At 38.5% G+C, this 12371-nt stretch overlaps 1 protein-coding gene across 5 annotated transcripts; it reads left to right on the top strand.

Moving 5' to 3' along the window:
- Nucleotides 1-86: 86 nt before the first annotated feature.
- Nucleotides 87-11970, top strand: tpd52l1 (tumor protein D52 like 1). Of its 5 annotated transcripts, XM_011491858.3 has the most exons (11): nucleotides 87-232; nucleotides 3727-3942; nucleotides 4880-4900; nucleotides 5751-5869; nucleotides 5991-6139; nucleotides 7096-7197; nucleotides 9210-9242; nucleotides 9763-9777; nucleotides 10071-10109; nucleotides 10453-10513; nucleotides 11389-11970. In XM_011491858.3, exons 1-11 carry the CDS (start codon nucleotides 214-216, stop codon nucleotides 11512-11514), a joined length of 900 nt encoding a protein of 299 aa, XP_011490160.1. In that variant the 5' UTR covers nucleotides 87-213; the 3' UTR covers nucleotides 11515-11970. The 5 variants fall into 5 exon arrangements, with proteins under 5 accessions (XP_011490160.1, XP_011490161.1, XP_011490162.1 ...); XM_011491859.3 differs by lacking the exon at nucleotides 9210-9242 and having other exon boundaries at nucleotides 88-232; XM_020714452.2 differs by lacking the exon at nucleotides 3727-3942 and having other exon boundaries at nucleotides 91-232.
- Nucleotides 11971-12371: the final 401 nt, after the last annotated feature.

The following is a 12371-nucleotide window of genomic DNA, read 5'->3' as shown; positions in this document are numbered from 1 at the left end:
AATGAAACAACCAGAATTTATTCCAGTAATGCAAACTGAATAAACACTGCAAGCGCGCGAGCCTACTAGCTTGAGCTTTAAGCTCCGCCCACGTCTTTTCACAGCGCGTGACACTCAAGGTGGATTGTTTGATCGAATAAACGCTGCCGCGCGCGCTGTCAGGATCTGTCTGTCCGAAAAGGTAATTTGAGGATTTCACCTGTTCCGTCTCTGATGGAAAACCGACAACAAGGTGAGACACCGGAAAGTGAATTCTCTTTTATTTTTATTCATTTCAAACGTTCAATAAATCCTCGCTGGCAAAACATTTGCTATTTTGACTGACCAAATGGAATATTCCTAAATATTTTAACAAAATATCAAGTGGCTCCTCAGCAATAATTACATTGCAATGGCTATTTTTCTGCCTTAACCTTTTGACTGTGTAACGCCAAAGTGGCAGCTTTATTGAATGTAGTCATCCTAGCATGATGTTGTAGTTCTTTACATGATAAAACAGAGAAGACAGTGAAGGTTAATTTTTTTTTTTTTTTTTTTTTTTTTTTAGCACTGTAAAGGTCTGTAGAATGTTCCATGGTGGGTTTCAGATGTCGTTCGCCTTTTTCTACTAAGTAAAGTGTTTTAACCTGGAGCAAGCCTTTATTTAACTGCAGTAATGGAGCATGTCAATGAGATCATGGAGGCATGTTTATCCAGGTAGTTGGCTGCATTCCATCGCTAAATGTGTACCTGTTGCAGGAAAAGTGGGGAGGCCACTTTAAAAAAAAAAGTTCTGTTCAGGGTGTTAATCATTTACCAACTTGAAGTCCTTAAAAGGTCTTAAATTGGTCTTTTTTTTTCCAGCTTTTTGTTCAGATCTTATTTAAAAGCTGTCATGAACAGTGGGCCCACTTTTCTTTCTGGTTGTGAACTTGACCTCCAGTTCCATCCTAATTGATTTTTCCAACCATATGACCATCCCTTGGCCTCTGATTTAGCCTCATGACCACTGCGGCAAATGGCAATCTTGTGACCAAAGGTATTTTGCTCCTTCAAAAGACAGCAGGAAAAACGGAGAGTAAGAATAGCAGAAGGATGCTTTTCATTCTTGGAATGAATTTGAGGAATGAGAAGGAAAGTGTAGCTGCGATGTTTTTCATTTAGGCTGTATTAATTGGTGCGTTGGCATATAGAAAGGCATATACCTTAATTTTTTTTTTTTTTTTTTTTTTTTAATTTGTTTTTAATGATCTCTGATCTTCAGTTTGGTTTGTTTTAAATGCAAATCCTCCTCTCGACTTCCCTCCTTATCTGAAAGTTCAAGTATGTTTAAGAGCTGAAGAATGTCAAATCGGTGTGTCAAAAACAGATTTCCTGTTCTTGTGCAAATGCGCCGCCTGATAAACTGAAGTGAAACCGAACTCCCTGCCTGACTGCTACAGTTGACACAGGAGTAACTCCACGTCCCTTCTTTGTGTGCACATAATGAGCTTGCTTGTTTCCTCTCACTGCCGCCTATACTGCAGAGTTGTACTCTAGTGTTCTGAGCGAAGCAGTGCTGGACTGGGGCAGCACGGGCCCTGGAGAAGAATGGCTAAACTCCTCCTCATATGAGGGAGAGCAGGGTAAGACGACAGACAGGAAAGCAAATCCACACTGAATCTGGGAGAAGAGGCTGCCCAATCTTCCGTGCAGCAAAATCAAGTTTTTCCCTGAGGCCTTCTGGGATTCGGTGTGGATTTGACCTATTAGTCAGGAGGATGAGTGTGCATGCTCCAAGTCAATCAATTAGTAGGGCTGTGTGTCTTTACTCTTGCATGATTTGATACATGATTTTCAAATTGATGCATACTAGGCCTGCACAATATACCGCAAATTTATCGTTATGGCAATATCCAGCTCTGCAATATGCATATCGCAAAAGATGGCGAATATCGCAATAAATCGCAAACCCAAAATGTGTTAAAACAATCTTCTAGCAGCTTGAAGCATTTAACGAATCAAATAAATCCCTTTATGCTTTGACCAATCAGATGGACGCCTTCCCATTGCTGACCAATCAGATGGAGTCCTATTATGTTAGATGTTTGTCCCCCGTGTCGACGAGGGTCATTTGGAGTATAATTTTTAAACTGTTGCAATGAAATGGGAATGATGTTTTTGTTTATTTTTCTTTTTGTTTATTTACTGCAAATTATATCGTTATCGCAATATTGATCACTAATATCGCAAGTTTTCCTCATATCGTGCAGCCCTAGTTCATACTAGGTCACGTTTAAGTTGTGGGCCTCTATCTTTTTTCTTCATTGTTCATTTATGTTTTGGCCACAGCTATAGGTCTTAACTTTTTCTCCTTTTTGAAAAAGACTTGGATTTTAAGTTATGTTGACTTATTTAATAACACTTGCAGTAAAATGGAAATGTAGGAGACACCAACCTATTTTATTCCTGGGCATCTATATACATTTTTTGTAATCATTCATCATAGTTTTGGCAAGTTCTATGGTAAATATATTTTCTTCTTTTTGAATAAAACTTGCACGTTAATTTAAGTTGTGTTGAATTATTTGAATAAAACTCACACTGAAACCAAAATCTATTGGTATTTTTGCTTTTCTATTTTTCCATTTATCGCAAGTCATACCGTCATCGGGTGCAGGCCTAATGCATACTTTTTATTGTGTGCAACAAATGCAAATTGTTTCTGACATAACAGCTTCAAACCTTTTGGCCTGTTTTGTTCTTCGTTTAAAAAAAGTGTGTCATATGTCGTTTTTCAGGCATTGTTTGAAGGGATCTGATGTTTAGTGCACACAACACACACACATCCCCCACTGTGGTTCAGACATTTGTAATTGGCCCGACTTGATCGAAGCAAGCTTGTGATTGGACGTCTTTTTGTGCGCATCGCATGTACAAAAAAAAGGCACAGTAGTGACACAACAGGAAGAGAAACTTACAGAAAATTTTACTAAATTTTTACCAACATCTGTAGTTTTCATTTAGTATTATTACTCTCATAACTCGATCATTTTTGTATGCGCAACTGTATCTTTACATCCATATAAATTAGTAAATAAAGCATTAATTAAGTTGCATTAAAAACATTTGTGTCCTTTCCAGTCCAACATTTCCAAAATCCAGTGCCCCAGAATTTTCCCAGAAGTCTCTGCAAAAAAACAGTGGATGGTCACTCCATTGACGAAAATTGACCACAATGGATTGCATTTGAACGATTTTTTTATTTATCTTTTTTACAACACATTGAGGTTTTGATCTTCAGAACACAGTGGATTCATGATTAGTCTTCATAAAATGCTCATTTTTAGTAGGTTTTTACTTCATAAAATCAGCGAGGTCATATTTGCCGTTTGGTTAAATTCTCCTGAGCGTCTCTTCTTGGACACTTTGAACCCCAGGTAGCTCCAGATGCTGTTGTCATGCCGGAGTTCCTAGCAGGGAAGAGAAAGACGGAAGTTCTTTGGGATTCACTCGTGTTTGGCCGACCAAACCTGTTTGCCGCCGAATCAGGCTGTATTTTTCCAAGGGGGGGCTTGGTTCCCATTTGCTTATGTAAATGACCAGTCCATTCAGATTGTGGCTCTACCGGCACAGATCAGCCTTTGTCCCCACAGAGTTACAGCAATCAACATGAACGCACTTCAAGCAAACAGAACCAGATGTCATGAAATGTGGAATGCTTTATGCCGTTCTCTCATGGTTGCACTAAGCTGTGACTTTGCTCAGGTTTGAATCTGGGTATGTTTTACCCCCCTGGTGAGGAGTCAAACGGCAGGAGCTCATACAGGGAGGACCTGGCTCCGCTGGTCCAAAATGGGGAGAACCTGACACAGTGGTGTAAAGCCTCACCTCAGGAGAGGGATCAGTGGTGTCACACATCTGTGTCCTACTCTGACCTGTGGGTCACATCCTCGACTTGGGACATGCAGGAAAACGGCTCAGGTGACGAGGGAAGTAGACTAAAGCTAGACTAGATTTCTAGTCCTTTTGGTTGAACATCTAGACTACAATTTGTACTCGTAATCTTAAATATTCTTAATAATGTGATTGTTAATCCAGGCATAATGGATGCTAAACTGCTTCCTACATATTTTCGGAAATGTTTCTTATATCTAGAGTTCAACCAAAGGTAGATGTCTTGATAGTGTAGAAGATGAGGAACCTGTTAGTTTACTTTAAAAAAATGTAGATTTGACAGAAGATTATAACTTCAAATGTAGATCTTTTTTTAAAAATTGAGCTAAAAATGACCCGATTTGTGTCTGATGTGCCATATTTGTTTGATGTTTGCATTCACTTGAGTACCCAGTCCTGAATGTTTTGGTGTGTAAAGAAAATCAGTAGGATGTTGCCCAAACATGCTAAGACATCACATGACCCAGAAAAAAACCGGCACCATTCAGTGGCTTCATAAGGAGCATGTATTAAACATGCAGATAAACAGGTCTCTCCTTATACTGTATGGCATCTAAAGCCGTCTTCTACCTCAACCACTGCAGTCTGCTCCCCTCTATGCATTTGAGCGGGGAAAAGTTTCTGCATTTAAACAAACTTGTTCTGCTTGAACTCTTGGATTTGAAGCCCCAACTTTAAGGAAATGCTTCTGCCGCGTCTCTTCGGTTGGCTAACCTTTCCTTCAATGCTGTAGAGACAAACAAAAAAAAGAAGATTTGAGGAACTTTGAGATGAGACCCCTGATGTGTGATGCTAGCTGCAGCAGCTCTTTGCTTGGCGTGAGCGTGCTGTGTTTGAGCTAAACCTCAGACGTTTGCTGTAGTTTTCACCGTCAACAGCAGTCAGTCAAATCCAAAAAGCCCCACATCAGCCTTGACTGACCCCACTGTTTTCATTCATGTTGTCCTCATGCGGCCAAATCTAGAGCGAGGATACCTTACTGCAGGTACTGTAACCCTTTATGTTCTGTCAGAACTAATGTTTACACATCTGTTTTTGCCCTTTTTGTGTTAAATTTAAACGGTTTTCTCTGTTTCTTGTTCCTAATCTAAATCTGTTTTCCTGACTGTATGTAGTTAATATGAAAAATGTGGGACTAAAAGTTCTTGTGAGCCAAAATCTCAAGATTTAGCCAAATGTAGGACACTTTAGTGTATTTTTTTTTTCAAACTGTTGCAAAGAATAACTCTCTACTGCAGCCTCCGTGAGCTCCTTGGACTTTAATGGTGTTGTAATCGTCACACAAAGGGTAGGAGGTCCTACCAGCTTCATCAAAAGGATATGTTTAATACAAAAAACGCTACAGCAATGAAAAACTGCAGGTTGGAATCTCACAGTCTGTATCCGACTGCAATGCCGGTCATCAGAGTTCAAGCAAGATAATCCACATTAGTAAAACCAGATTAAAGCGCCACCGGCTGGGATTACATAACTGTCAGACAGACAGTGTGACAGATGCACGGACACAGATCAGTTAGGCAGGGCGCTTCTAGCTTTAGGGAAGAAAACAAGGTAGAAATGCAGAACCCTGAAATGTGAGCATTTCCCCTTTGATTCTAAAGAGGACAATCTGATTGGGAAGGTGCGCTGCACTAAAATTATTTAGGACAAACGGGGGAAGTATGATCAATTGGAAGTACATTCTCTTCCTCAAAAATGTAAAGAAAAGGTGGTGTGAACTTCATTAACTCTAAAACTGAGCATTTCAATATTGAAAAAATTAAAGAAATGACTTGTTTTTTTTATTTTTTTTATTTAATCACCTTATTTCTGGAGCTTTTGTGTGTCTCACACAGGTTTTCTTGACTCTGAGCCTCTAAGAGAGGCGGACGAAGATGCAGCATCAGAAGTCCACCTCAATAACTCCACCATGACGGAGGAGGAGAGGGAGGAGATTCAGCAGGAGCTGGTTAAAGTATGCACAGACATGCACACACGCAGAACGTTACGCAACAGAACAGCAACTCTTTGTGTGTGTGTGTGTGTGTGTGTGTGTGTGTGTGTGTGTGTGTGTGTGTGTGTGTGTGTGTGTCCAGCTGGAGGAGGAGATCGGCACACTGAAGCAGGTGTTGTCTTCCAAAGAGAAGCAGCAGGCAGAGCTCAGGCAGAAGCTGGGCATCACTCCCCTGAGCGAGCTCAAGAACAACTTCAGCAGAAGCTGGCATGACGTGCAGACCTCTGTAGCGTGAGTTAAGAGGGGCTCCCATCATGCAACTGGGAGAGACTTCAAAGCCTTTCACGGGGAACAGTCACAAAAAATCCATTGTTTTTTAGGAAACACTCATTTAAAAAGCACAGCTCATTGTTTTCAGTTTTTTTCTCATTGAAATACATCATTGATTTGATTTAAAAACACGGTTTGAGGCTAGAGGCTGATCTTTGAGCCTGATTAGCTGCACATGTTCCCTGCAGCCACTGGAAATTATATCAAGCTCCTGTAAATCGCATTAGTTGCATTTGTAATTTATTTTCTTTTTAAATAAATGTTCCACTTTACAGAGGATGACATATATCTAAAACATCTATTGGTCTAAGGAACTTGGTATAATCCAGGAATAAAGAAATGACGCTTGTTTTTATTATTTAAACTACAACGCGTTTTTTGCAACTTCTCTTTTTGAAATTCGTACAAAAAATATTCAAATTGTTGTTTTTTAAAACTTTGATTGGCATGTTATTTTCCAAAAAACCACGACAATGCTGTCATATGTAGAAAATATGCGTTTGGTTTAAAGAAATGTTTTCACGGTGATTGTTGTCAACGTGGAACTTTCATCCAAACACCAAAAGACAAAGTATAGACAGCGGACGGTCTCCACAGGCTGCTTTCCTTATCCGGTTACACATTAAGGCGTGGATCGGCTTCCACATGCAGCTCCTATCCTCATCTATAATGAAGGAGGGTGACCACAGCGCTGTGATTGGCTGAGGCTGCCACATGTAAACAAACGCTCGCACAAACATAGTCAGGAGATCACACCATTTCAGATTTTACACCATATTTTGAGTGAAGCGCCTTTTTTTCATATAAAACCTTACTAAAGTTTATGGTGCTGCTGACATCACATGAAGTATTTAGTCCCCTCTTTTCTGTAATTGTCTTTAGATTTTTACATTTATCATTGCTTTTCCTGTTACCAGATTTAAGAAGACGTCTGAGACCTTTTCCACAGCAGGACAGAAGACATCGGCAGCCTTCAGCACCTTCGGCAGCGCCATCACCAGGAAGTTAGGAGACATGAGGTAAACGATGTTTAAGCATGATCCCTCAGGTGAAAATAACCCAAACAACCCTGATATGTCTGGGATTTTATGTGGCGACAAACAACACCGTCACATATTATGTCTGAGGAGGAAAAAAAACTCATCCAAATCATTAGTGAGAATCAAATCAAGGAAACCAGAAGCTAATGTTCTGTGTTGAATGACTAGATCAGCTTCCTGAAAACAATGTGAAGCGATTACCAAATGTCAGCAGACAAAGACTTCCTCATCATAAGGAGAAGAATGTATACATGAGGTGCCATGTTCTTCTTCTCTAAACATGATTATTAGACAGCATGAAGGTGGCAACATCATAGCTATGAATAATTAAAAAAAAAAAAAATTTCACTGGAGACATAAAGATTTGAAAGAATGTTACGTTTTGCTAAATTCAGCCACTAACTTTTTTTAAAGTTATTTTTTAAGTCAAAAATAAGTGAGTTTTTGAAGTAATGGAGACCGATTTCAAAATGACCAATCTGTTGAAAAAGATGCACCTATAATCAAATATTCCAAACTCACAGAGAAAACAGGTAAAACACCCATTCTTATCATCTTTGGATCTACTCCTTAATAGCAGTCCAGTCGTCTTTTGATTATGATTATGTCATTTTTAGCCAGAATCAAACTTTGCCGCTAGCTTACAGCCCCTAACATTACCAGTGTCACAAAAATGCAGAGCAATATTGGAGCTATCCAGCTTAGATCCAGATTCCAGGAAAACATAGACGTTCATGGATCTATTTGTCTTCAAGTGGATGCATCAGAATGGAGCAGAGCAGGGAGCTGGAACCCCGCCGATAGCAGCTGCAATCATTTTCATCTGCTCCTGATTCCAAATCAGTTTTATCATTTAACAAAATGCCGCAGTTGCAGGCATTTCATCTTTATAAATGTCCATTATCAATGGATTTGACTGCTCCATCCTCTGGTGTAGTTCCCTTCTTTTTTAAAAACAGTTTCTCTTTCTGTTATCCATTTCTGCATCCCAGAATTGTGACTCTTGCTGTAAGGAGTTTAGAGTTTCAGGTTATGTAAGTCAACATTAAGCTGCTTCCTGAGCTGAAAGGCTTGTGGCAAAGCCTGTCTCCTTCAGTCACTCTTTGTCTGGTGGTTGACCCCTCAGGCTCTGGAGTCCACGTCTGTCTGTGGAGTTTCCGAGGGCTGGACAGTGTCGCTCTGTGTGACCTCGTGCTTTGCTGAACATGCACACAGTATGAAGGGGAGAAGAAAAGCTTTTGAAATCAAACATTTCTAAAGAAGAAGCTCTAAAGCTTTTTGTTAGTATGAGGTTTAAAGTTCAAACCAAACTTATCTCTGCCATTAAAGTTTGATCATTTTCTACAGCACAACTATTGGACAAAGCAGCCAGGAGCTGCTTTTAACTGTCCTGTGTCCCAGTCTGTCTGTTACAAAAGGATTTATATGAAAAAACAAAAGGTTTGTTTCCTCAAAACCCTACAATTAAACGAAAATAGTAACTCCAGCACTAGCAGATGCTTACAATTTTCTTTAAAGTTCACTCCGATGAAAATGGTGTTTATAACATATTTCTGTGGCATTGTTCTGATGGACGGCATATATAAAGAAAATTCAGCTTAAAAATGCGTTTCTGAGTATTTCTTTATTCAAATCGTTGTGAATCAGGAAAAAAAAAAAAAAAAAAAAAAACCGCTGGGTGGGAACTGAAATACCCAAAACTCAGCAAAACTTTCTAATGATCTGTAGCAGCTCTGCAAAAACTATTTCCAAACATGACTGCTTTTTTTGGGCTAAAAATGGCATAATTATAATTAAAAGAATGCTTTTAAAAGAGATCAAATGAGGACTGGAACACAAATTACATTTCTTTGAAAAGAAAAGTTACAAATAGCAGTTTGGTCCATTTAAGATTACCTTAAGAAATATGAAAAACAGCACTTTATTGTCCTTCTTTTTGTGTCAAAATGTTTCTGGGATGTTGGTATTAAAAACCAAAAACTGTATTCCAGCATGGCTGGTCTAGAGTTACTGTTCCCACGGAGGTATGTGCCGCCCACATTTGCTTTCGTTTTTTTTGGAAAGAAGCATGTTTGATAGGAGCACACTTCACTCGCATGATCATTTTTAAAGCTTTTAAAATATTTGACACTTTTTTTTTCTTGTCTTGGTTTGAAATCTGAAATCTGTATTAGTCATGCTGACTTTTGTTCAAACTGTTTTTCTTCTTTTACTCTGAGTATTTGTTACATAAATGAAAGCTAGCGTTTTAAATAGTATTTACTTTAAATATAATAGAAGAACAAGAAATATTGCATCTGTTGGATATAGTTAGAATAGGAAAAGTCAGTCATTGAATGCTGATTTACTTTTTTCAGCATTTTTCACATTTGTTCCATCCTTTTTTAATGTGTTTCTCTGAGTGTGCTGTGTGTGTTTGTGTGTCACTTTCAGAGCATGCATGTGTGATTTAAGAATCAAAAACATGTAACATGTCCTTTCTTTCGGTTTATTGTACCCTCCCGTTTTTCAAAATGTTCTTCCTCCTTCTTCACGCTTCCCAAGGTCCAACTCAATTGGGTAAGAGCTCCACAGCTGATTCCTCACGTGGTCACAAAGCTGAAGCTGCAGGTGAAACCAGACCATCCTTTAGAGAAAGGAGCTGCTTTCTTTTCAAACAGCTTGCCTAAAAATAAAAAAATAAAAAGAAAAAGAATTGGGTTGTTCCCTGCAGGAAAGCTTTTTGGAAAAACAATTCTTCCTTAACTGACTAAAGCTGCACAACACGAAGGAAAACCCTTTCCTCTGTTGCCTTTGTGTGTGTATTTCTGCTAATCATTGACTCTTCTCCCACCACGCTCTCTGGGGGACAGCTACTCTGTCAGACATTCAGTGAGCATGCCCACCATGAGGTAATGCCCCCGCCTGCTCCTGTGTTTACATGTGTGTGTGTGTGTGTGTGTGTGTGTGTGAGAGAGAGAGGCTTATTGTGCATTCAGATTATTACACTTTTACAGATAAAACAAGTTTTTGTTAACATTGATGAACACTTTGCGTTACTTCAGTGGGCACAAAAAAGGATTTAGATATGTATTAAGTTTATGGCTGAGTGGAAGGACTGAATACCTGGAAATTCAGTCACCTCCATGTTTCCAGCAGCCCGTACAGGTTTTCCTGAAATAAATCTGTATTCTTAAGGTTTTTTTTTTAATGTTCTGTCCTCAAAGAACAAATGTGTTTTTTTGTTTTTCACAGAAACTCTCCCAGCTTTAAGAGTTTTGAGGAAAAAGTTGAGAGTACCGTTTCCACTATCAAGGTAAACCAAGTCTTCCTGTTTACGACAGATTCTTAAAAACAACCTGAGCAGCACAATGCTGAGGATTTTAACAGGAACCGTTTTCATCTCCACATTTAATGAACTGTTTTAATGCTTTAATAAAGGTTGTGGTTAAAGATGGGTAGTTCAGTTTTTCTAAAATGTACAAACCAGTAGTTCCTAATTTCAACTCTTAGAACGTATTCATGTAGTGGACAAAATCAGAGTTAATTTTAAAAAAAGGTTTTGTGAAATCTTAAAATTCCTGAGTATATTTGCATTTTAAGGGAAGGATTTGCCAAAATGTGAAACGGAAATGGGCCAAGACAACTTCCTTGAGGAACTCCGTCTTTAAAGGATTTAGAAGACTTTCTTTAAAAAAAAAACTTCATTACCACTTCAGTAAACATAAATTGGTGTTTATAGCAAATTGTTGTTTGTTATTAAAAGATTTATGACCTAAACTCGTAAGTCAGCAGCATAATTCACTTGTTATTTTCCCATTATGTTTCAGATGCATTTTAATGGAATATAAGCGGTAAAAAACACTTATGGAGACCTTTGTGCTGCTTTTAAACCCAATAAGAACTTTAAAACCAAAGGGGGGAAACATGTATGTAATCACTGACATTTACTCTGACAGTAAACGCAACGCACAGTAATGCAGAATGAAGCTGCAAAAATGAGAACAACTATTTATTTTCTCATTAGATCAAACTTTATTTATAATGAAGCACAAACTCATCAAAATACTTGGAGAGGTGGTGAAAGTGCGCCCCCTTGAGCTGAATTTTTACAACGATAACTATGCAAAGGAAGCTTAAAAGACAAAAAAGCCAGTCTTGTTTACTTTCCTTGTTTGTTTCTTAAAACAGACCAAAGTTGGAGGTTCAGGTCCAGGCGGCAACTTTGAGGAAGTCCTCTCATCTGCAGCGAACGCCAGCTCTCAGGAAACGCCAAGCAACAACTTAACAGACGTCTCCCAGGTGCTAGAGAGCTAAACGCCGACCGACAACCCGGACTGAAGCCAGAAACTCTATTTCTGCTGAAACAGCACTTTTCTTGTATGTAGTTCTGAGGTGGCGAACAGTTCATAGACGATCTGGAGTTCAGGCTCGAGGAAATCCTCTTAAAATCGGACCAAAAGTGACTCGTTTAGCTTTTACATTTATGCAACTTTAAAAAACACATTTGTGACCTTAATTTGATTATTTATAAAGCTGCATTTTTTGGAATAAATGATTTCATACCAGCTGCTTAAGAAAATCAACGCAGAGCTTTGTCAGAACCAAAGAAGTTATTAAAGCTCTTTTTTGCTGTTACACCCCATTTCCCCCAGAAGTCTCTTTCTAAATCAAGATTTATCTTGAAAAGATGCCCTCTTTTATTGACAAAAGCTGATTTTATATTCACCATTAGTTACACAAAGTGTAATAAAAATCTCTGCATAAAAATAATTGTTCTCAAGTCAGTTTGCTTTTATTGGACCCCTTCCTCTGGCATTTCAGCATAAACCTCTTTATATAAAGGTTGTTTGGAGATTTCTAAAGTCTGCTTCAGATGACCTCTCTGGAAGTTTTTTTTATGTCTTAAGGATTGAATTTGTACAGTTCTAATACTTTCCTAAAGATTTCCTTTGGTGTGGCAGAATATTTAAATAACCTCCACATTTATCATCAAATCTGAAACACCAGAAATGCTGTTTTATGAAAAATAAGTGGATGAAAGACATTTTTATTACTCAACTATCTGGTTTACGTTTAACACATAATATACTTAACATTCAAATATTTATTTCACTAGAACAAGGTTTCCGGTTTGATGAGACGATGTGTGTGAGTTTGCAGAGTATCCAATA

This window comes from Oryzias latipes, chromosome 24 (assembly GCF_002234675.1).
Source record: "Oryzias latipes chromosome 24, ASM223467v1".
NCBI classification, from domain to species: Eukaryota; Metazoa; Chordata; class Actinopteri; order Beloniformes; family Adrianichthyidae; genus Oryzias; species Oryzias latipes.
The sequence above is the reverse complement of the archived record's forward strand: the minus strand, read 5'-3'. Positions and strand labels throughout refer to the sequence as shown.